At 37.4% G+C, this 25,266-nt stretch overlaps 1 protein-coding gene across 1 annotated transcript; it reads left to right on the top strand.

Annotated features, from left to right (window-relative positions):
- Positions 1 to 545: 545 nt before the first annotated feature.
- LOC110063140 (peptidyl-glycine alpha-amidating monooxygenase A-like) lies at positions 546 to 23,841 on the top strand. Its single transcript, XM_089295914.1, has 20 exons — positions 546 to 997; positions 3,097 to 3,151; positions 4,923 to 5,025; positions 5,868 to 5,965; positions 6,624 to 6,707; positions 8,894 to 8,948; positions 10,474 to 10,538; positions 11,090 to 11,173; positions 11,674 to 11,750; positions 12,198 to 12,248; positions 12,844 to 12,896; positions 14,672 to 14,865; positions 17,307 to 17,481; positions 18,004 to 18,117; positions 19,856 to 19,928; positions 20,215 to 20,354; positions 21,413 to 21,489; positions 22,146 to 22,319; positions 22,419 to 22,522; positions 22,837 to 23,841. The coding sequence occupies exons 1-20, from the start codon at positions 788 to 790 to the stop codon at positions 22,936 to 22,938; spliced, it is 2,088 nt and encodes a 695-aa protein (XP_089152040.1). The 5' UTR covers positions 546 to 787; the 3' UTR covers positions 22,939 to 23,841.
- The last annotated feature ends 1,425 nt before the right edge of the window (positions 23,842 to 25,266 follow it).

Consider the following 25,266-nt stretch of genomic DNA (forward strand, 5'->3'; position numbering starts at 1 on the left):
TGCGACAAATAAGTACTTATGAATGCTATTTATGACAGCAGTGACGGAAATCAGGTGGATTGCCATAAAACCCATTCGATATTATATTTAGAAAGTAAAGATATAGTAAGGCTGCCAGTATTTTATCGAAATTATATGTAAAAGTAACGCGTAGTGGATTTAAAATCACGAATAACTTTAGTATTACAGAAAGATAAAGTGAGCCGAACAATAAAGAAATCAAAGGTGTATCGGGTGTTACAACACGATTTACCGAAACAAAAAACAAAACAATAGCATTTTGAATCTACATGTATTTGCTTTCCTTGGAAAGGCTAACATTTCAAACGACAAATAGAATGATACCCTAGATAATATTTATCATTATTTTACAAATTTTAAGTCTTGGATTCCAACTGGAAAGGAAAAACAATTTCTGATATTTTTAACGCTGCAAAGGTTCAAAAAACTCTAAACAGCTGTTTGGACGCGCGCTTTGCGTGCCTGCAGGTGAAGAAATCAACCAATGACAGCGCTGGCTGTTAATATTTTTTCCGCTCGAATACACCACCTCGCGATTGATTGCATGCATAAATAACAAACCAAGAAAGGGGTATTTTGGCGGGCGTTTCGTTGATCACAAATTAATAAACAGAGAATTGTTCTGTTTCTCTTTTCACATTAGGAGAAGATATGTTCAGGACTATCAAGATATAACAGCAACTCGAATTGAAGGTTTTTTCAAGGAACTCAGCTAGCACCAGAATCGAACGGCCGTGTTCTTCTACCTGTTCAAAGTGAGTTCATCATGAACGGAAGATCGGCGGCCGTTCTCCTGGTTATCGTTTCATTTATAGCGAAGTCTAACTCGTATGACTCATATGGAGACTATGAGGACCAAATGAGGAATTATTACGACTCACTGTATCAAAGATCTTTTACTAAAGAAAAGCCAAGCAGAGACGCTAAACCATCAAACTTTATAGATCTCAAAATGCCTGGCGTTCATCCGGAGAAGGTAGGCAAGCATTTCTTAATTATTGTCCTTTGTAAACTGTTTTAAAGCTTTTGGTATAGGTGTTTGGTAGAATCATGTAGAGACTGAAGGCAGTAAATCCTCAAACATTAAATCACTTTGAAAATATTCGGGTGAAATGTCCAATTTTATACTTGACTTGCGCCAAGTAACATGAGCTTTCTTAGTTTTGTGCTTTCCTCACGATCATATTCTACGGTTCAGTTATTCTCTATCACTTTGTTTCGATGGGCGGCTAATTATTTTTCATATACTTTGCCCTGTTACACTTCTAGAAATATTACTCCGGACTTTCCAGCACGTTTCTTCTTCTAAATTCTCTTACCTTTTGTGGGAAAACTCAAAGGGGCTAGGGGATATTCAAATTTTAAGTGAGATGTCAAGCGTGAACCGAGTGTTCTTGTCTTGAAATTTTACATGTACGTGCGATCAACAACTTGATTTGTCGAAAGATAATTGTACGAATAAGTGAAATAGATGCCGTATTCAAAGTCTAGATCAGTGGCAAACCAATTTCTCTTTTCATTTCGCCCAAAAGCATTAACAGAATAAAACGAATTGTTTATTCAGTATTTTTAACAGTCAGCCACAGTATGTAGATAAGCGAACCAAAACGAGTTGTCAATTATCCTTGTGTCAATTAACATGCATGATTTTTTTCAAACCAGCTGCAATAGATGAACCCCCGCGTGGGAAGTTCTTTTGTTTGCAGAAGAAATTTTCTACTTATAAAAGCCAGCAAATATTAAACAATATATAAGCTTAAAGGTTAAGCTTACATTTATGTTAACACAACTGTAATGAAATTAAAAATTATCGTGCAACTTTGAATTAAAAAAAGTATTCAGCTCACTCAAAAGCAAGCACGTTTAATTCGTGTAAGTTTGCACTTTTATGTATGGTGTTAAAAATGTCTGTGAAATTTTGGCTGAATCTTTAATGTTCATAATTAATTTTTTTTTTGGCAAAGGATGCCCTGGTCCACATTAATAAGTCGGCGTAACGATCCTCGCTGATGCGTGTATTGGACGTCTTTCATTCAGGTTGCATATGTCAATACAGGAAGGCTTTGTTCTAATTGAATTGAATTTGACTTGCCAGGGAAAGTTAACTTAGAAGCAATGCATTGGTCATAAGAATTCATAACACACATGATAATTCATTTAACCATGGAGGTATAAACGTTTTACAGTTCTAACATTGCAGAGAATAACTTTATTTTGTGTGTAAAAATTCAATTTTAAATTTGAAAACATGAGAAATCAATCTGTGTTGGTGACTTATTAATAGCGGAGCTCCAAGCGGAGCCCCATACTCATATAGGAAAGAAAAGGAAACCCATGAGTTGATTTTCTCATGGTTATCATGGCTAGCGGTATATCTCGTGGGCGCGTACGCACGACGGCGACGACGACGACAACGACGACGACGGAGTCGCGCAACATGGCGGCCATACTCCAAATAATAGGTTGACAGAGATATGCAGCCTTGGTTTACAGTGTACCTCTTTGATATTGGACATCCAAGTTACGATCAATTGACACCTGTCAAAGTAAGGTATCCGCTGACCACTATCACGTGACCATATCGCGGGCTCAAGTTTACAGCTCATCGAGGTCGAGTGTTTTTTTAAAGTTGACCGCTGACCAAGTGCTGTTTTTCGATTGGATCGCGGGCTCATCCCAGGTGAACTTGTTGAAAACAGGGCAGGATTGTTCGGAAGCAGGTTAACGCAAACCCAGGATTAAAAGTTAACCACATTATAACTTTTTCTTCTGTACAAATGTTTTTTGCTGCTTTGCTTTGTGTATATAGTGATTATTAAAACTCAAAACAGAAGGTCAAACAATAAACAGAAAACCTCAACGCAAAGTTACAAAACTCCAATCAAAATTCTACCTTTTTTTGGGTTGGCTTAATTTGGGTTACAGGAGCTACGCTTTTAGGCTGGCCTAAATCTATATATTACAGAGGAACTCCTCTTTTCAAAGCTGCTAAAAGGACCACAAAATTCTAAAAGTAATGACAGTGTGCACTATCAATAGCCAAAATTTAATATCTGGAATAATATTGTCTTGCAGCATGACTCATACCTTTGTACAGCTGTGGATCTGCGTGACAAGAAAGCCTATATTGGTAGAGGATTTATTTTTCGTTGAAACTTGGTACATGTATTTACTGAGGTTATCAATACTCTAGAAACCCTGACATATTTGGAAAATGACCCCCTGCCCCCCACCCCTCCCCAGTTGAACAAGCTTTTTGCACAGGATACCCAATACTAGATTACATGTATGTCCAGGTCATCAATTTCAATTGATACCACAGAAGTACCTAATGGATATCGCTATATTTTTGGGACTGAAATCAGATACTTCAAAGATTTCTCTTCAAGTAAACTTAATCTGTTTTCTTTTAAGGCTGGTTTTCACTAGTGACGGAGTCGTAGTCTAAATCGTAGGCGGAGTCATAAAGCCCTGGCCAAACAGAGTCGCAAGTAGACGCAAGTTCTGAACTTGTGTCTACTTGCGACTCCGTTTGGCCAGGCGATGACGTGCACTCACTTTTGTCGAGATCAAATTTGCACGCAAGTCGACACAAGTTTTTCACTTTTTGGCTACCCAACCCAAGTCAACGCAAGTGGGCGGAGTTTGTTTGCGAAGCAGAAAATGTTTCTTAGCGCTGTTTTCTCGAATAAATTTTTTCACTTGAAGCAGACACTTTAAAGAGTTATAACTCAAAGGGAATTTGTTCAATTGCTCTTAAATTTGGACAGTGGCTAGTTTAACATATAAACTACAAAAGCGTGTCTGGGAATTGTTAATTTCGCAATACTTTTTCTTCGAGAGCGATTTTTGTACAATCACTCCACATTTTTTTAATCCTATTTCGAAAATGTTCTGTAACCTATTACTGCAATTAAATATGCCAAAACGCAGACACGTTTTTTAAGCGCTTTGGGCCCTAAAACCGAGGAAAAAATTAAATTGGCGAAAAACGAAATTCGCTTTGACTTATAGCTTTCGAAAGGTAATTCGGGCGCTCGCATTTAGTGGTCGTGAAAAATTCGACAATTCATTTTCTTTCATAATTCTTGGTATAGTTTGATAGCAAGCTCCATAAGCTTTAATTTGATATAGGGGTTTAGGTATCTACAGCTTAAACTGCAGGCGCTACATCGCTTGCACGCGAGACACCCCTGAAGGTATACTGTAACCTTAAGTATTTTTTCCACTTCCCAAAAACTCAAGTATTTCAACTAAGGGAGTAGAGCTTTATAAAAAAAAACCTTTGAGAATTAAGAGTTAGAACATAATTTTGCTTTTTAATATTTAATTGCATTATATATTTTTCTCCTGATTAGTCTTGTAAGTAATGTTTGCATATTTTGTAAGCAATGTTATGTTATTGTTAGTCATATGGTATAATTGTTAATAAGTAAGTAACATTACTATTGTAACTTACGTTAGAATTGTAAACTGGCTAAAAAAAAAGTAATGTTAGTACTGCAATTACAGTGGAACCCTGCCTTATGGCCTCTCTGTTAATACAGCCACCTCATTATTACGGCCACTTTGTTCTGGTCCAAACAAAGCTCAGTCAGTCATTTTCTTATTAAAGAAACCCTTTTTTGCTTTAATATGGTCACCCTGTTAATACGGCAACCCCATTAATGTGGCCAGATTTTGTGGCCCGTTGGTGACCAGATTAATGAGGTTCCGCTGTAGTATTAGTGTTGTAAGCACTGTTGCAGTTGTACATAATGTTAGTGTTTTAAATGAGGTTAGTACTGCAAATGAAACTAAAAAAAGCAAAATTGGAAAAAGTCCTGATTCTTCTGAATGCTTTTGTTTTGCAATTTCCTGAAAACATTTCAGCCATCGGAAATTTTTATCATTCTCAACAGCTGGATTTGAACCTCATGCCGAAATGCATACAGCACATCATATGTTATTGTTTGGATGCCCAGCTCCAGCAGAAGTGGCTTTGGCTAACAATGGGAAATTTTGGTATGTATACAATGATAATATTATGTTCGGCTTAACAATGTCTATTTATGGCAGCTAATGAGAAGTTGATTTATTAATTGATTTTATGTAGTGAATATAATCTAGAATAAAATTCTAGTTTAAATTCATGGCGTATAATGTGTAGCAAACGCACCAGCAATATTTGTTTAATGTAAAGTAAGTTTATTTCACTATGACCTACTCGCTACATTAACAACAGAGGAGAAGCATGCAATAAGGGAAATACGTGAAAACCACGACAAACAACATTTTCTTGATGATTAGGATTAAAGGTGAGAAAAGGAGGAACCAGCATAAACAAACATTGCCTGGATTAAACTTAAACAAACTTTCCAGAGATCTACATATAACATGCAAAAGTTATTATAAACTATTCACCATAGACTGGGTAGGACGTTCACTGCCTACAAGGGAAGGGTTCCTACATAATGCAAAAAAAAAAAAAACAACTCCAGCTCATTCCTTCAGGACCCTTCCTAATAGCTAGTCCTCTTGGCTTTAGAGTATGTAGTGGGGTAATAATTACCCCACCATGTACCATTATTGCTACGGTGTTGTGCTGGTATCTGGTCTTGGGAATGATACTCCTTTTACCTGAAAAATTGCGTGTGCTGGTGGATTAGGGTGGGTTGGTGGTAACCATCTAGGAGGGAGTAGTAATTTGGTGAACTGCTTTATGCTAAATAAAAAACTGGGTGAAGCTCTGGCACTGTGGTGAGGATTTTACATGTATCTGTACATTGGCAGGTGCACAAGAAAAGTTCAAGGATTTCAATTGGTGATACTTGCTTTATACGTATTAATGAATTTGCTGTCTGCAGGAATTGTGGGGACATGGGATCAGGCGTGTGCCGTGGATATGGAGAGAAGATATTGTATGCGTGGGGAAGAAATGCTCCAAAGTTGAAGTTACCTCCTGGTAAGTAGGACATGTAATTATTGTCATCATCTCCATGGCAATGCCTCGTTTAATGTGAGAAATTTGGGGTGGGGATGCAGGGATGTAGTAGAGGTTACTTGAATTCTCTTGTCTAAAACTAGAGACATAAAAAAGTCTGGGATTTCAAGACAAAACATATAACACTGTAGAATTCCAAGGCCCTCTAGTTGTAGACTCACCAGTCTGCTAACAAAAAGAAAATTCTGGTTAAGAACCCCCTTCTCTGATATATGCCCTCTGCCATCCAACTTTTCCATATTAACTTACTAATGTTCTGGTAGAATGTTGCACTTTAAACAGAAATAGGTAAACTGAATGAATTTGTCAGTGGAGTGTTTAATTACATAGAATTTCTTACATTATATCACTAACCAAAGTACAGTGTATTATAGTCAGCTCCTTCAGCTAACTGCCAATAGGTTTTACCTTGTCAAATGTAAGCCTCGCCCCCCTCCTGGATATAGGCTCCCTCAGTTATAAGCTCTCCCAAGGGCTTATGATGGGACATTAATTTTATTGTATTAATTGGCATGCAAACACATATGCTATTATGATAATCTTCACTCTTTCATGTCATAGAGTAATCATTATTTTTCCTTTGGACAACCTTTACATTATTTTGCTTTTTGGTTTTTAGATGTTGCCTTTGAAGTGGGTGGTAAATCTGGTGTGAATTATCTTGTACTTCAAGTTCATTATGGAAAAGTGGATAATTTTGTAGGTAAGTTGGCAGGCTTACATGTATTGCCTTCAATAGAGCCTTGTCACATGGCCTTGTTGATCATTAAACAAGAAGATCTGTTAGATCTTATAACCGCGCTTTAAAAATGAAACGGTTCGCTTAACACTACCGTCGAAACGCAGTGCACATTCCAAAGCAGTCATTGATGATTCTTTTCTTACTGTAGACATCACATCACTTGATCAACACAAACTGTATTATTACATCATCAGTGGTAGCCGTTGACAAAACTCCGATGACGTAATGGTGTTAATTTAGAACTTTCTTCGGGATATGTATGGGCATGAACGATATGAACGACACAATAATAACACTATTAACAACAGCTTTCTTTCTTAAAAGTCATGATTAAATTTAATTGGTGTTTTCCATGAGTAAAGGGCTAGCAAAGTAGTCACACAAGTCATATAAAAAAAAACCCTATCCCGACCAATGTATCGATTTTGGTCACTCCAGTGACCACAGATTGAAAATGTGACAGAAAATTGGCGTTACTTTTGATTCTCACCAAATTTGTTATATCCCCCCCTTGGGAGAATTTTGTTAAGTTAGCTAATTTAGTATGCAAGCCACCGTAATGGCGGTCGCCGCGGCGAAATGTTTATTTGCTCAAAATTGAGGCAAAATCTTTCGGAGATGGAAATCAGGACATTTGTAAGGATACAGAAAGTAATTTGGGACCAGTTGCTGGCTTCTAAGGCTGAATTTATCCAGAAGTAAGCTGTATTTTTGTTTTCGTGCCACGCGATGAAATATTATCGGTTTGTTCTGCTGTCTTGTTCTGTTTTTTCTCTTGGTCTTTCTTGTAGCCTGCCGAGGCCAGTCTTTCGTCTAAATCAGTTGAAAAAAGTTCGAAAAAGATGTTCCCATTCAAGTTTAAGCTCTCAGGCAATAATTCTGGAGTTTTTTGGCCAAAACGTCGGCTTTGTTATGTTCGTGTTTTTCGGTTGCTATAGGCGACCGTGGCTTCCTTTGTTAGGTCAAGTCTGGGGAGTGAGGTCACAAAAAAATTCTAATTAATTCTGGTTTTGTTCAATTTCGCTGAAATTTTAACACGATAAAGCTGGATTGTTAAGGAATAGATTTACTGCCTGCCAATGTGTGGTAGCTATTAACGCTTAAGTGATATATCGCTTCGAAATCAGGGTTTTGAAGAGATTTTTTTGCAACGTGTGGGTTCGGTGTGATTTTGTAATCAGAGGTTTTTGTTGACCCTGAAGGAAAAAATATCCGGAAAAGGTCATTTCATCGATGATTCAAACGAATATAAATATGTATATGTTCTGAGCGAAATTTCTGCTGAAAAAATATAATTTTTGACGAACGAACGCTGGGTTTTTAATTTTTTTCCCGCGAAAGTCAGTATTGGAGATGAGATTTATTAATGTTTCAACAGCTTTTGGCGAGTAAACATCACAGGTTGCGTGATTCAAAATTTGGCCAAGTGAAAGCTTGGGTCTGGTCGCCTACAAATCGAAAAAAAAACCACGGGTAAACCATGAACCGCGCTCGGCCCATGGCCGCGCGGTTAACAATGGTTGCAGAGGAAACTGGATGCCAGAAAATGGGTTGTTCTGTATAAGTACCGGTATCACTCACAGTTGATGTAATGCAAAGAAAATAAAAGACAAGATACAATACTGTTCCAAAATACAGAGAACATATACAAACTTAAGGTAAAACTGTTCTGCAACTCATTTTCATCCAGTACACACAGAAACACCCCAGAAAATCAAAAGGGTGGGATAGTATTTGAAGACCACTAATTTTGAGACCAATTTGCATCCAGCAACATTTTTCAACAGATCTTCTTAACTTTTTAAGTTTACCTTCAAAACGCCGCACCATGGTTGTCCATGTCAGGCACCTCTTGGTTGGCAGTATGTCTTACTAATTGTGTTCCAGGAAATGGAAGAGCCGTGTGTCTCCTCAGTATGCATGTTGTTTATTATTACTGGAAAATACACCACTTGTAGAATTCATAAAAAAACTACATCCAGGAACTGAGTGGCATATATTCCATATCCTGAACAGCGAGGATATTGATGATGTCAATTTCCACTTTTTCACAGTTTTTTTTCAAACAGCAGTCAGTGCCGCTGTGTAATATCCTCTACATATGTATGTATCCCTTAAACAGTCAGTTTTTTTTAAACTCCTCACAGCCAATCCTACCCTGAAAGATTACTCTGGAGTGGACTTGCTCACTACATCAGTACCGTAAGTTTTGTACAGACATGTTCTAATATGTTTAATTATCACTTGCATTGTTAGTGCTAAAATGTTTAAAAGACTCATGAGTACACTTTTGAGTTAAAAAAAATAAATATGTTTACCGAATAATTTTAGGGATCTGAGCAATCTGAACAAATTATCGAAATAAACTAAACTAAACTGAATTAAACATGACAAATAAAATGTTAATGAAAAAGATTAGTAATAGTTTTTCTGAAAAAAACCCGACTTAAATAATTAGTATCTTCAGCGGTTAATTTCTTCTACAGTGTAGGTAATATATTGTTTTATTATAAATGCTCATTTTTCCATCTTTTCTCTCCAGCCTTTATCACCCACCTGTCCACTCCACTTCCCTGGCCCTTCTCCCTTCTTCCCCTCTCTTCCTTTCCCTGACCTTCTCTTTCCCTCTCCTCCAGTCTCTTAATTCCCTTTTCCCAAACATTCTCTGTTTTCCCCTCTTATCCCTCTCCTCCACCTCTTGCCAATATCCTAACATTGCTTTTGATACTCTGAATAACCAGCTGCAATTTCATGTCAAATCAAATCATTAATTGTCTGGTAGCTTAGAACTCCCTTACTGCCTTCTATTAGGCCAAGATACCTGGCAGCAATCAAGGTCTTGGCTGTTGGATGGTCACTAATCCCACCCAAAAAACAAGGTTAAAACTTTAGATAACAAGGCTATTAACTTCTAATCATTAAACATAAATGTCACTTAAAACTTAGTGTAAAAAAATAGAATACTAAAAAGGTTACTTTTTGCCAAATGTTTTGATTACTGGTACTTGAGGCTGTTGTTTGATCATTAAGTTTTTAGTGTATAACTTGCCTGATGTTCAAACACTTAAGTGTCACTTTTAAAATTCTAAAAAAATAAAGCATTCAACACATTTATTCCTGAGTAGTAATTATAATAATAGCATTAAAACGTGTCACCTTTGAAATAATATAGTAACAAGTCGTTTTATATATTCTAAAATTAAGGTAACCATTTATCACAATTTGAACTGTGAATTTTTAGTTCTTTTTAAAACTATTAATAACAATTTTAAATCAATAAAGATATCTAGTTTTTAATATTATAAATCTTTTTTTAGTATAACATTTTTTTTTATTCAGCAGTTCTGTATTTAAGACAATGAAAGAACTGAGAATTTGTGAAGGATTGACAAACTATTTGACATATGTAAAAAGCACATGTATGTATTGGCTGACAGTTAATTAGCTAATCCCAGTGGCAAATCCAGGTAGCTCAAAGGGGTTTGGTGTGAAGGTGGTGGAGAAGGAGGTTGTTACTTACACCAATCACCATTAAAAGCTCTTTCCTTGTATTTAAACTTTTGGTGAGCCCTCAGTGCATTTATTTGACTGTATAATTATCTACTCAATTTGTGATTATTATCCGTGGTTTCATGAAAGGAGGTCATGCATATTTGTGTTGTTCTCTGTTGTTGTCTCGTACCCTACTATATAAAAGTTGTATTTCTTTTTCTCTCATCTATCACAGACCTAGTCGTTTGGCAGCGATATTTCTTTTAGCATCTGGGGGAGAAATTCCAGAACACGAGAAAGGTTAATGGATATCATTTAATATAAATGTAACATGGTCAAAATTTATGTTCAACCAAGACCTCTACTTCACAAATGACAGACAAAACTGAATTATTGTAAACAAAAGAATATGTCTCACATAAGCTCTGTTTTTAGCTAAACTAACAGAACATTCACCGATCAACACAAAGCTCTTTCTACTTTTGTAACAGTTCAATGGTGTACATGTTGTAAGTTTTAATAGTACTACGTGTACTTTATGGGAATTAAGATAGTTCTCTTTCTTCATGTCTGTCTGTCTGTCTGTCAGTTAGCCAGTTCACCATTTGCTGACTTGTATTACCAGTATAAAGACTTTATATTGAAAAAGAACATTTGGCAAGTTATACACTTTCATGCAAGAACTTTCATTCATTTATACTTCATCATTTTGGAAGTTTTAAATATTCTTTTATTAAATTCTTTAAAATATTTCTTTTATGTCTTAGACAATCACAATACTAAATTTAAAGAACTGTCCAAAAAAACATTTTCCTACTTAAAGCTCACATCATTTTTCTTTCTTCATTCAGCATGGCATTTGGACACTGGCTGCCATTACCGAGATGGACCTGAGTTACATCCATTTGCCTTTAGAGTCCATGCACATTCCATAGGTAAGACCTTTCAATATTCTGTATTCACTGAAATATAAATTTATCTATAATTTTTGCAACACCCAGGGCCACTGGTATTGCAGGTGTAGCAGTATTTAATATATGGAGTGAGAAAATTACTTCTCTGTGATCAAAATACTTTATTATTTTGCAATAGGAAGAAAAACTGCCAAAACTGGAAGATGTAGAAGGAAAAACTTATCAACTAAAAGAAAAGAAATAATGACTTAGGAATTAAAAATTTCTTGTCCTTGTGTCACAAAATCAAATTTGATGAACAGTATTCCACTTCCATCCTTATAATCCAGTACTTCTTCCCAAAATACTTATTCTGTTTTTCTCTGTAGAAACTTTTTATCCAATTTAGTTGTATATTTGGTGATGTTTGTCAATATAATCTGGAAATTAGGAAAGATTATTTTCGATAATCAGCCAGGACACTGCCTCTTAGTAGATGAAAATTCACCACTCAAGCAAAATGTTTTGTGATGCTGTTTTAGGGAGTGTTATCAGTGGCTACAGAATACGTGACAAACAATGGACACTAATAGGAAAGGGTGATCCACTGCGACCTCAGGCAAGATAACTAGTCTTGTTGTTACTTTAACTTCATTTTCATACAGACGAATATCATTTTCATCCTTTTAGTTTTGCGCAAGGCCATATGGGCAAATTGGAATGTTTGTTTATTTTATGAAGTGAAGCAAGGAAAATGATACTAAATTGCTCCAAGATGATTTCATGATTATACAAAAAACATGAACAGTGGTAGATGTTTTTCAAGATTGTGCATGGGTGTTGGTTGATTAAACATATCATAGCCCTGCCAGAAAGGAAGGACATCATTGAGTAAAATATGAACTAAGCCAGAAAAGCAAAACAAAGAAACAAATTCTAAGGTTGCATTTGTTCAAACATCCTTCAGATTAACAGTTTCCTGAGGTTTTTCTAACAGTATACATGTATAGACAGGTGCACTACAAAGTTTGCACATCAGTTACTTTCATCTTCATTTTGTTTCCAGGCATTTTACCCAATAGAAAAAGATGTCACGATAAAAAGTGGGGATTCTATGGTAAGAATTGCAGAATTTTTTCCCCTTTCTTAACTGTTTTGTCTCACGAGGTTATGTCACGCAACATTGCATAATAAGTATATCCTGTCACGCTAGACTGGGTCACACAAGCTTCTTAGAACTATAGTAGGTACAATATTCCAGTTCAGGTCACCCTAGGTTAGTCCACACAGAAAAGAAAATTGCTTTGTCATGTTGGTCTCACTGAAATGGGTGACGCTAGGCTAGGTCACACTAGACTAGATCATGCAGGCCAAGTAACACTAGGCTAGTTTATGCTAATGCCTAAATGTCATGTGATTTACAATGTATTACTGACAAATGTACCATAAGTGTATTGTTGTAGACCATATTGCCATACAAATTGGACAATATTGGCATTGCTAAACAAACACCAAATGACGACTGTTGAGCACATTTACCACATTTGATTATTTTCTCTCTTCTGTGATTCTTTTTTTATGCTTATTATTGTTTTGAAGTGTCTTTGGATTTTTTTGCTCAACTGGTTAGTCTGGCTAGTGTGACTGGTTACTCTCCTCAGTATTTGTCATCATCACAACTGTTGATGAGAAAACATCGTTATTATTCACAGGCTGCCCGATGCACCTATGATTCAATGAAGAGAGAAAGAATAACATATATCGGGTATGTAAGCATTTAGTTGCATTCCCTTGTCCTGTACAGGGACAAGATGATACATTGTTTATTAGGCTCCCACTGTGTACCATCACAGGCGGCCCAGACGTTGAATACGATTAATACGTGACATTAGTGTGTTGGCGATTGCGTTACAATTTTAGCCGTTTATAAGACAATGTGTGAGAATGCCTCGAAAATTGCTCTAAATGCTACGCGTAGAAATTAATTGAATAACTCGCCTAAATGGCTCTAAACCGCCTCCAGGAACACAGAGACATCACGATAACGCAATAGAAACATGAGGTAAGCTACTTTTATTGAAGTTATTCTCTTTACGTAGCATTGAGTGCAATTTTCGAAGCACTCATACATTGTCTTATAAACGACTAAAATTGTGATGCAATCGCCAACAGTCTAATGTCACGTATTAATCGTATTCAACGTCTGGGCTGGCCGCCAGTAGATTACGAGTAGTCTCTTTTTCGCTTAGTCCGTCGTGCGTGACGCGAAAGAAATTCGTGAGAAAAAAATGGCCGCGCGAAATCCTGGGGGTTATGAGCGCGCGAAAGGAGGGACTACCTCCTAAGCCCAAGAGTTTGCCCTTTCACGGCCGAGTGATTTTTCGGTGTAGGATTTCTCATCTTGACGTCCTCTTATTATCGCCTGTTATCAATAGCCCCAGGAGATCTGAATAAAATTGCTCTATTCTACTCTTCAAGTAGCCAGGCAAAAACATATGCCGTGAGAAGTATATCTTCGTTCAGTGTTCGTTCAGCGAAAGTGCCAAAGAAGTTTTAAAAAGAAGACGGCGAAAGAGGCCTCTTGTAACGATTTTCGCTGCGTCTAAAAGTTATTGCGAAAATTTCAAGAGTTTCAACCGAGAATTTATTTACATTATACATTATACATTACACATTATACATAGGAGATCATCCAACTGCGGTGAAATGTTTGCCGATAGCAGCGGAAAATTTCAGGTGAATGTTCGGTTTCAAGTAAGAGCCCGGTTCAATCTTTCAAATGGACGGCAGAAAAAGGCCAAGCTCAGTGAATTTATAGTCGCTGACTTAGACGATGCTGCTGAGCGGCGAAAGCACTAACACGCTCGCAGTCGAGTTGGAGGCAGAAAGCTTTGCCAAACAAAACACTGGATAAATTTAAATCTTTCCAAAGCCCGTTGGCAGATTCGCAAGAACATCACGGCTTGCGAAGCTCGAATCCAACGCTTCGATTTGCTCTGGTACCGCTTCGATTTGCTCCGGTTCCAAAACATTCTTGCAAGACGTCACAGGTATCTCGAATGTTGACAACACGTTGTCAACGCTCCTAACATAAGCCAATCATATTTTTGCGTTGTGAGACCAACGCATAATTCAAACTCTTGGGCTTAGGCGGTAGTCCCTCCTCTCGCGCGGCCATTTTTTCTCGCGGTTTTCTTTCGCGTCACGTACGACGGACTAAGCGAAAGAGGGACTACTCGTAGTCTAGGCCGCCAGTGGTACCATTAACAATAACAACCAAGAGTGGATTTGGTTTTTTTATTCAAATTTCATTCATGGTCTCCATATCGGATATGGAACTTCAAAACATCATTATTACTTCAACTTATTTTGCTGTGGAAGAGTCCACAACAGCACAGACTTCATAGAAATGTTATCTTTAAAAGTTTCAGTCAAATATTTTCCATCATTAGCTAAATTTTCAAATTTGATTTAAAAAAGGATTTTTGTTAGCAGAACGCTGACACCATTATGATTCTAGTAGCACTTATACTTTTTCAGAGCGACAATGAAGGATGAGATGTGTAATTTTTACATGATGTACTGGTATGATCCAAGAGAGGGTGAACTCGGGAAAAGCGTTGAGGACTCTTGCGATGTTCTGTATGAAGATAAACTAGATTTCCCCATGGACTCTGATGTGCCTTTACCGGGCAGTGGACAAAAAATGGAGATGAAAAGAAACCTTGAGGATGGTGAGCTTGCTTCTTTGTTGGTTGTCTTGGCTAATTAATCTAAGCAACATTCATCACAGTTCTCCAATTCTTCTTGAAACTGGCACAACCCAATCACATCCAGCCTTTCTTTGCGAAAAGTTCACGACTGGAAATTGTGACATATTGAGATCTACCTTTTTGTCACAATGTCAGTTTATTTTCTAGCTTTGTTAAGAAGATCATGAACTAAAGGACATTTGTTTCATGTATCAGCAATTTTCGTATGTTAGGCAAAAGATCTTGAATTTTTGCTGTCTCCTCCAATCCCCTACACTGAAATTTGGAAATAACATTGGAAAGAAATGTTTGGTAAAACTAGTGTGGAGTCTTAAAGTCTACAATTTTGTCCAAACAGTATCAAGTTGTTAGTTGTTTGGGTGAAGTCTCTATCAGCGAGTTGAAGTTCTGTTTCTGAGTTTTAAAGGGAGTTTTAAAGTCATAATTCCAGTAATTTATGTAATTCAGAAAACTCCATGGGCATTAGCCAAGACTTTCCTTTCTCTTGTCATGTAACGTACTTCAGTTTGCTATTACCAGATGGGAAACTCAGCAGGCAAAACTCTGTCTGCATGTTAACTTCTGTATAAGAGTATTTCTTTCGCGATGTTCTTTAATGCGTGCCTTTCTTTGCTGTCACTTTCATCTTCCTGAATGAGAAACTCGTGATCTTGCTTCATCACTTCACAGAGCACTGACTGTTTCGTTTTGTTCATCTTTGATCGCAGGCAAGCTCAGATGAAAGTGCTCGGCATTGAAAGGCGCGATCTGTCGGAGTGTGGGCAGAACTGGAAGGAACGACACTTAACGAGTTATTTTCAAATAAGTCATGACTATTTTAAAAGCGTACGTTCTTCAAAATAACACAAAATTAAATATAGCACTGGCAGAAATTCGCTCAAAATTTCGTCAACATTGTATTTTTCAGCACTTACATAAAGTGCTTTGTTTGCTTATTTATTGTTTATTGTATTTTTCTGAATTAAGTGAATGGTTAAAACCCACTTAAACTAACGAACTGCTTGTTACCAAACATTCAGTAAAATGTAAATTAAATTAAAAGGGTGCACCATGAAAGAATAAAGCTACTTTTATCAGCTTTATACTCGTTACTTGTTTTTCACTGACTAGCCAGTGGCTTTGTGTTTCGTCACAAGAAGTTGTCTCTGAATAACCTTGTTTTCCTTAATGGCTTGCGTTTTATATGGCTTTGAACGTGAATAGACCTTATCCATGTTGTGAGCCCATCACATTTCACCCACAACCCTCTCTTAATGCCACGAGCATTGTCAACGGTTCTGTTAGGGCTTATGATCATGAGATGCTGGGGATAACGGGGAATATCCTTTTACTAACAGTAGTGAGGATGGAAGTAAGAGAATTCTTCGGAAAGAGAATGCAAAGGATGGTACTAAGTACTAACAAGGGTCAGGTAGCAGCTCTCGTAAGGTCTCACATGAATGGCTCGATACCCTGCCTACAATACAACAAACAACAGAAACGATACCAGCTGCCAGATTATGACTACAAATAGAATTAAAAGCTTACAAGAGCTGCTACATTTCATTGTTAAATGGAATGGATTAGCATCAAAATAAGCTCCAGGCCTCACTTTGAAAAGCCACGGATGCTCTTTGGGTTCATCACGCTATCTTTCCTCCTCATGAAAGAATGCGTGACGAGCCAAAAGAATGTCTGTGTTGGAATCTACAGCCGTTGTTTGACGCGTATGACCGCCCCAAACAAGGGCTGCGAATGAGACAACACTGAAACAAATAAAGATAAAGGGTATATCGAGAATGGCTTTTTGGTCTGAGGATTGAATGAGAAAAACTTACTTGATGAAAGTTAAGTAGGATCAACTTTTGACGCAATTTGAAAGTAACTGCTACCGTTTATCTCATTGACCAGCTTGGGGCAGAGATAGATAATCGAGATACCTTGTGATGCAGCATCCAGTTCCTCCTGAAGAGCTTAGAATAAGACAACATTTCATATAGGAGAATTTTTATAATGGGTTACTCTCCCCTCATTACACCTGTGGATTTTCCGTCTTATATTTTCTCTCTTAGCATTCCAGATTGCACCTTCTTTTATAGAAGTGGGGTGAATTCCCAGACGCATGGTGCCAAATTGCGTCCATCATTGCACGCAATAAAATGGCAGTGGGTGAAATATTGCTGTCCATAATTTCCAGGATGGATGCACGGTGTAACTTACAATTGCGCGCCATGTTGCGGCGTGTCCAGCCCAAGAAGCTTGTTTTCTTGTCGATAGCTTTCAGATCTTTTCTTGTGTTTTTTTCCTTCTATGAGTATTGTGTTGTGTACAGTTTGTCACACGAAGCAAGGAGATCCATCGATAGAAACTTGATAGCAGAGCGCCGAGACTGTGTAATTTATCAAGCTGTCTGTTTGTTCTAGGACCATGCAAGCCATATTGCATTGAAGGAAAACCATCATTGTTACTTGAGGAAGATAATCGTTGGCCGGGAAACAACCCAGGCAGTCAGGGGCTTGGTCAAGTTACTGCAGTCGACACTGATTCACAGGGAAATGTGTTCATATTTCATCGTGCATCAAGAATATGGCAAGCAGAGTAAGAACAAGTTCTAATTACGCTATTTATGCTTACTGCCTCGCACGTGCCGTACATCCTACTCTCTAAAAACTCCCCACTTTCTAGAGCAAGAAACAAAAGTTCTAGTGTCTCCCCCTCCCCTTTCATTCACAACTAAAGCAATAAACAGCAGCCATGAGGCTATTACCGATGCATTTTCACCTTACTAATCCTGGTCAGTACAAATTCACATGCAGAATTCACGAGCTTCGGGGAAATATAGGTGGAACTTGAACTCGAAAGGGGGTCGAATACATAAACACTTTATTGATCAATAAACCGTGTAAAAAAATGAACGGTGTACTTATGACCTGCTAGTATGTTGGATAGCAAAAGAACTTAACGAACTCCAAAACAAAGCCAGTTCAATTAGTCAAGTTGACGAAATTCTAGCACAAGACTTGAAAAAGAAGAAACTTTACGGAAGATTGGAAAGCTATAGCCATTGCAGTTAGTAAGTGAATTCACTCACACAGGGTAAATTGTATTTTCTTGTTGTAGTTCTTTTGATGACCACAATATTTTCTCGAGTCAAAGTGACCCCATTCCGGAGCCGACTGTGCTCAAGTTAGATCCAAAGACGGGCGATGTCATGGACAGCTGGGGAGAACATATGTAAGTATCCATGTGCTATGTGCTGGTGTTGTGCTTGTGGACATAAGGAAATAGGGGCGAACTTTCCTCGGTATAGAAAAAGGACGTGTATTGAATGCTGAATTCCGATCCCAACTGGAAATTAATGAGGGTCATCTCGTGAAAAACCCGAAAAAGAGACACTTAGCAAACTGTAACAATTACAGAGGAATAACCATGCTATCAGCACCAAGCAAAATCCTCAGCTGAATTATCCTGAACTCAATGGGGTCTTTAGGAAATAACAAATGGGATTCAGAAAGGAAGGTCTTGCACTGACCATAAAACTAACCAACCCTTAAACTTATTGCGGAGCAGTCACTGGAATGGAACTCATCACTCTATATTACATTCATAGACTTGGAATTAACAAATTGACGCCAGTTTTTTTATGTTTCTGTCCTTTTATTGATCGTGAATTTCCTCATGATATTGTCAAAGTTGCTGTGGATCCGTAGACTACTTTGGCAATGCTATGACGAAATTCGTTGTCAAGAACAGGACAGACGCTTGAAAAACTGACGTCAATTTGTTTTTTACAATAACACCATTGCATAAATTCATGTGCCTGTCCGTTTGATGATAATGAAATTAACCAACGAGTGCGCGAGAATTTCTGCAGTTATGGTAAAAAACGGCCTTTGACAAAAGAACACGCTACTCTGGAAGAACCTCAACCACGATGGAAGACCACAGAAATTCACCTCCATTATACAGAAATCATGCTATAACAGATACACAACTGAGAACCTACACTGCCCTTTTCCGTGAAGGCTGAAGCTCGCCCGGGCTGCATCTTATCATCCGATGTATTCCTTTTGATTGTGGACTGGATAACCGAAGACCATAACTGAAGACTCCACAGGACAGGAATCCAGTGGACCCTTTGCTCCCAACTACACTATCTGACCTATCTGGATTTTACTTATGATATCACCTCCCTTTCACGCAACCACAAGCATTCACAGGATAAAATCAGTTGCTGGCCACAACTCCAGGAGTAGCAGGTCTTACCATCAAAAGAAGCGAGACCAAGGCAGTTCGCATAAACAGCACAAAGGAAGGACCAATCAAGCTAAACAACAAGGCCATAGAAGATGTCTCTACCTTTACCTATCTGGGAAGCGTGATAGCCTTTGATGGAGGACCTGAGTAGGATGTAGTAGTGAGGTATAGCAAAGCCACAACAGCTTTCCTTCTACTCAGACCTGTGTGAAGATCTAAGGAGTTATTCCTGAAGACCAAACTTGGGATTTTTAATACCAATGTGAAGACCATCTTGATGTATGGAGCAGAAACTTGAAGAGTGACAAAGAACATCGCAATTAAAGTTCAAGCCTTTGTAAACCGATGCCTATACTACATCCTTGGGGTCAAATGGCCAAACATCACTACTGAAGATCTCTGTACTCTACACAGGAGTGAAGAGAATAAGAGTTAGATGACAAGTTAATCTGAGTATCAAGACAAATTTCACTGATCTGGATTATTGTTCGTGGGAAACATCAGGGGCTGTCTGTAGTCATTCAATAGATCTTCCTTGGGCTTTGCTCAGGTGCTCGCTCCCTCCCCACCCTTCCTCCTTGCTCCACACTCATTTGCCTGCGTAGCAAGCGTTTCCGTACGAAGAGCTTTTCCGCAATCTGGCTGCGCTTAAATTGCTACGCAGGCTAACACTCATTCGTTTCCTCTTTTGAATTCTGTGTTTCTTCTTATCCAGGTTCTTTATGCCTCATGGACTGACGATCGATCACGAGGGCAACACGTGGTTAACGGACGTAGCCATGCACCAGGTAAGTACTTCTACCACTAGTGGAGTGGATAGGTGGACCAAAACTGGACAATATGGTTTTGAATTGATTTTACTGAGACCAATCTCAAGTCATGTTCTCAAAACGGTGGTAAAAAGAGGAAATCACATTAGATTAGAAATTTGCATGGACATAATTTATTTTCTGAATGTAAACCATTTTTCTGAATAACTTAAACCATTGTTGTCAGATTATTTTGAATAATGTTTTTCTTTGTTAATTAACGATCTACAATTTCTTAGCAGTTTGTTTATTATACTTCCTGCAGGTTTTCAAGTTTCCACCCGGAGAGAAAAAAGCTTCATTGACACTTGGAACACAGTTTTTACCAGGAGATGATGATAATCATTTCTGTAAACCTACTGATGTTGCTGTCGACTCAGATGGGAATTTCTTTGTTTCTGATGGGTAAAAAAGTCTTCTTTTGCATTTAGGATTAGCTGTTGTCCTGCAAAATCGCACATGTCATAGTCGGATACTTACATGTGGGCAACGAGGCCAAACTAGTTGGCTAAAATCAGACAGCATTCCACGAATAGTTCGTCGAATAAAATCATGTGATAAAAGTTAAGCCCTGTTTAGTGTTTATACGGACACCGTATTAACACTAGATTAACAATGTGGCTATTAAGGACGTTCGCGCTAATTGTTTCTGCGCGTCCTTACTGCGCACGCAAATTCGCACGCCACATCATGCAGTAATAAAATGAACAGTTATAGGGCAGATGGCCATTGCTATAGCTTTGCCTGGATTTGACGATCTTGGACGTTCGGTGACCCCTATTTTACTTTTGATGGATCATTTTCTCTACCGACTTTCTACGTTTGGCGAAAAAATGAAGAAAATCTATCGACTAGAAGTTTGAGTTTTTTGCAAAATGCACCATCGAATTCCGTTCTTTTTAGCTCTTCGTTTATCTGTGCGACGGTTTCAAATGCCTCTTGAAGGGTTAAGTTTTGTGAAAACGTTGGTAACATTTGGGCTCATTTAGGCAACAGACCCACAAAAACTTCTACAAAATATGACTAGGATCGTTTGCCTCCGTTGACTCACCTTCGATATTTTTAACGATGAACACCTGTAGACCATGCTATTTTTTTTGTATTTCTGACGCAAGTAACTCATTATCTGACTGCAGTAAAAATTTTAAAAAAATCTATCGACTGGAAAATTTTCGCGCGTACGTCCTTAAGCAGGTTCACATGAATAATTTCAAGTAAATTTTAATGAAATATTTAAATGAAAAAAAATGTAAGAATATGGAGGATGCAGAAGATCATTAATAACTGAAGTAGTAGTCTTAAACATTTCGACTTCAAGTCTTTTCTTGACTTTGAAGTGAATTATGCTTACATTTCCTTTTGAGCCATAATGATTCAACTTACAAGATGACCTTTGAATTTAATACATTATGATTTGATGCTGGTATTAATCCATTATGATTTCCCTTTTTCCCTTTATCTAGGTACTGCAATAGTCGAGTTGTAAAGTTTTCACCAGATGGCAAAAAAGTACTTTTGACGATCACTAACGAAGGACGGGGTAGGTTAATACTTGATGTAACATATCAAACACGAAAGACCGTGTTTGACCACATTTCCAAACACCGAGAAGAGGGCTGAAAAAACGACGCGTGGCGGAGTATGTTTGACGTACTTCGAGGTGTTTGGAAATGTGGTCAAACACTGTCTTAAGTATTTGATATATCTTCTCAGTCGAAACTAAAACTAAGGAGAAAACGGAGAAATAAATCGCAAAAATCTATGCCAATTAAGATCAAATATCCAAACACCGTCACGGTCATGATTTTCTTTGTTCAAACTTGATGAATTATTAACGAGTTTGAGAAACTTATTTATAAGTGCTTTTCCAGAGAGATCCCAAGTGCGAAATTGTTATTACTGTCAATTAGACAGTGATCGTTTTGTTGACAGCCTGAAAATCGATCTTATATCCCACTTAAGTGTTCTTTTTTGCGATGTTCTGTTTTTTATTTGGTGTCTTTCCTTCTATTCTATTTCTATTTATTAAATTCAAGTTCGTTTGTCAATAAAAAAAAACGATTGTATTGCTATGGACCTTCAGAACCAAATAGTTCTCGTTGCTTTTCCTTGTTTCCTTTTATATCTGAAAAGGTGATCTTGTAATGCTACGGATGAAACAGAAGCAAAAGTAATCTTTTTCCTTCCTTATTCCAGATGTTTTCCAGATACCTCACAGCCTGTCACTTGACGAGAAGAACAGACATCTTTTTGTCGCTGACAGAGAAAACAGTCGAGTGTTGGTGTTTGATTCTGTCAACGGGTCTTTTCTCGGTGAAATCAAAGAGTTTGGGGATCGGGTTTTTGCTGTTCACTACCACCCTGAACAAGGTGATTATACAATTGTTCTCCTTGTTTTTTTAGCTGCTTATGTCATCTCTTAGCTCAAACATTCAATAAATAACGTAATATTGTGTTTATTTTCGCAAGGTGGAGTGCTTCATGTTGTAAACGGTCCTTTTTCCTCTGAAGCGCTGGGTTTCACGTTCAGGTTAAACGACAGTACTGAGATACAACGCTGGAAGCCACGCCTGGTAAGCTCTTTGTGAACACAACTTTGTATGAGTTTCATTGGTAACATGTGATGCTTTTTAAAATGTGATTTAATTTGTCTCTGTGAATCACTCAATGTCGTTACGTGTAGGAGTTAAAAGATTGTATCCTAGTTTGATTGAAGACGTATTGCAACACTATGCACCTAGAACTTTTTCTCTCTTTCAAACTTTAGAGCTGCTAGGGGCGACTGAAAGAAAACCACTGAGACCAGGGTTGTATGTCATAGAAACACCCTTCTTTGTTTCCTCTCAAATATATATATTTTTTTCAATTTCATTGAATTCTTTTGCAGGGTTTCGGTCAACCTCATGACGTCACTTCAGACCAAGATGGTGCAGTGTATGTAGCTGACATTGGAAAAAATACAGTTTGGAAATTCAAGCGACAAGCTTGATTACTACACAGAAAGAATGTGAAAATATAAATTTATTTTGAAATAATTTCGGACTGACTTTTTGCTGTAAAATATATTCCAGATCTTTCTTGCACAGCGATGCATAGCTCACCTTCATTCGTGACTCCAGGACTTTCGTTACGACTGATGGGTTCTGTTTAAATTGACCAATCAAATTCATAGGCTGCAGGAAATCTAATAGCTGTCATATCAACTCCACCGTAATACACTGCGTAGATTTTGATCATTGAACGAAAAGGAACCCATTAGTGATTATATTAGAAAGTTCGTAAAATAATTCTTAATTAATTGAATGTCAATTGCGTTGATTTGAGCGTGCATCTCTGTTCACAAGGACATTTTAGTTCCTTCTTTAGCTCCTACGCGACGTTCTGATGAAGCACAGTTGAGAATAGACTTGAATGAAATGTATTATGTTAAATATGTTTCATTAACGTTTTTCCTCAAAAGTTGCTATTGCAATAGTAATATCATAAGCACAGTCCTAAAACCTTCTCTAATTTTGATAAGTTGGTTTACTTTTGTATTAATTTTACAACTGGTTTGGTAAGGGTAATGTGTCACAAAGAATGAAAAATTGGTAAATTGTATTTAAAAAGGGAACAAAAAATATTAATTTGGGATGTTTCCATCAACATAAGAATTTTGAAGAAAAAGGCTAAGCTCAATGAAGAGATTGAGAATTCCAAAGGTAAAAGAAAAGCGCGAAATTAAGATATATGACTTTAAGATTTATTTTTATTTAATGATATGGCATTTGATGAAATATGTTGTAGTTAAAGGACACTAGAGTTATTCTAAGGCTACTTTGAATCAAATGTAAAATTGAATGTAAAATTGAAACACCGCAATAGCAATAAAAATGTAGAAATACGTTGCCAAGATTATGTGTGATTAGTGACTGTTTCTCTTAATATAGAGATTTAGCCAAGCCTTCTGAAAAGCCGAGCTCCCAACTGTACGTAGCCAACCGCATGCTCGTTTGTAGCAGGTTTTCCTTCAGAATGAAGGCAAACATCTTGATAACTTAATTATCAACACTTCAATAAGTTGTTTTGAAAAGACAAACTAAAGGTCAGAACATCACTAACGTCTGTACTTGTACATAAGCTAAATAAAGGTGCTCTTACTTGTTAATCCAAGCTAAATATCTTGTGAAATATCCACGAACATACCATGAAAAATTAAATGCGATTATTATGGCTTTTGATTTCACATTGGTTGCTTAGTAGCAGTTTCAATTAAAAATAACCCTTTACTACACAATCATTTCCAAAGCTGCAGAAACATAAAAACAAAAAATTTAAGCTCCCCTCCTCTCTTGTGCGCTTTATTATGCACTGTAATAACGGAAATAAAACTGTAAAATTTGCATGAATTTGATTTTATTCTCCAAAACTTTCATAATCTATCATAAATTGAAGGATCAACATTCATGTAAATGCCGAGCACTTTGACCCCAAAATGGAGGATTTCAACGACTCATGATCTAAGTAAAGGAATTTTATTTAAAAAAAGTAGACCGAAATAAAACTTCATTGTAGAGAGTTTCTTGTATATTTAATTATGATTATTGAGGAAATTGCCGGGGAAAGTTTTCAAGTAATGTCCTCCTGCTTCCTGACTGAAGAATAAAGTGAGTTCTAACTCTAATTTACTTAATAGCATGTTACGGCGGCAACCCAATAATGTTCGATTTGAAATTTACCACTTTACACATATTAATTATAAAGCTGAGCTATACGGCGAAACTTATTGACCCGTAAACGTATTCTTATAGACCTATTGCAATAGGGCTAATGAACTCATGGTTATGCCTAATTTCTAAGGAACGAGAACTGTAATAAAATTTGTAGTGCTTCATTTAGCATTGTACCCTTATCCATCACTTTATCTGCAACAGAGACAGGCACCACATTTTCTAGTTCTTTCTGTCTAGCAGCATCAGTAAAATCTTGACAGATTCTGTGGCTTGGCTATAACATTCTATATACATCTGCAACAAGCTAACAAGTTTATTCAAGGTGAAGGGCTGTTCCGGGATTGGTACTCCCATATAGGGGCTCCATAGGTATGTGCCGTGGGATAGGGTAGGTTTGGAGTGTGGGTTTAAATGCAGCATTCAAGTGTTTTTTCATAACAAACTTATCATAATATAAGCTTATACTGTTAATGTAATACTGTAAACCTGTGTTGTAAATCATAACCTACCGTACCTGTTTTCTGTCACCATACACTGAATTTATCATGTTCATTTTCTCTTTCCCGTTGTTCTTGGCTCGGGCTTCGTTGCATGTTTTGTCGTGC

This window comes from Orbicella faveolata, unplaced genomic scaffold (assembly GCF_042242905.1).
Source record: "Orbicella faveolata isolate gen_17 unplaced genomic scaffold, um_ofav_v1 contig_26, whole genome shotgun sequence".
NCBI classification, from domain to species: domain Eukaryota; kingdom Metazoa; phylum Cnidaria; class Anthozoa; order Scleractinia; family Merulinidae; genus Orbicella; species Orbicella faveolata.

Excerpts from the sequence above, each read along its gene's own strand:
- LOC110063140 (XM_089295914.1), top strand. The coding sequence starts at position 788 with ATGAACGGAAGATCGGCGGCCGTTCTCCTGGTTATCGTTTCATTTATA. Across the intron at positions 6,708-8,893 it reads AAAAGTGGATAATTTTGTAG|CCAATCCTACCCTGAAAGAT; the intron begins GTAAGTTGGCAG and ends AACTCCTCACAG. Across the intron at positions 22,320-22,418 it reads TCACTACCACCCTGAACAAG|GTGGAGTGCTTCATGTTGTA; the intron begins GTGATTATACAA and ends TATTTTCGCAAG.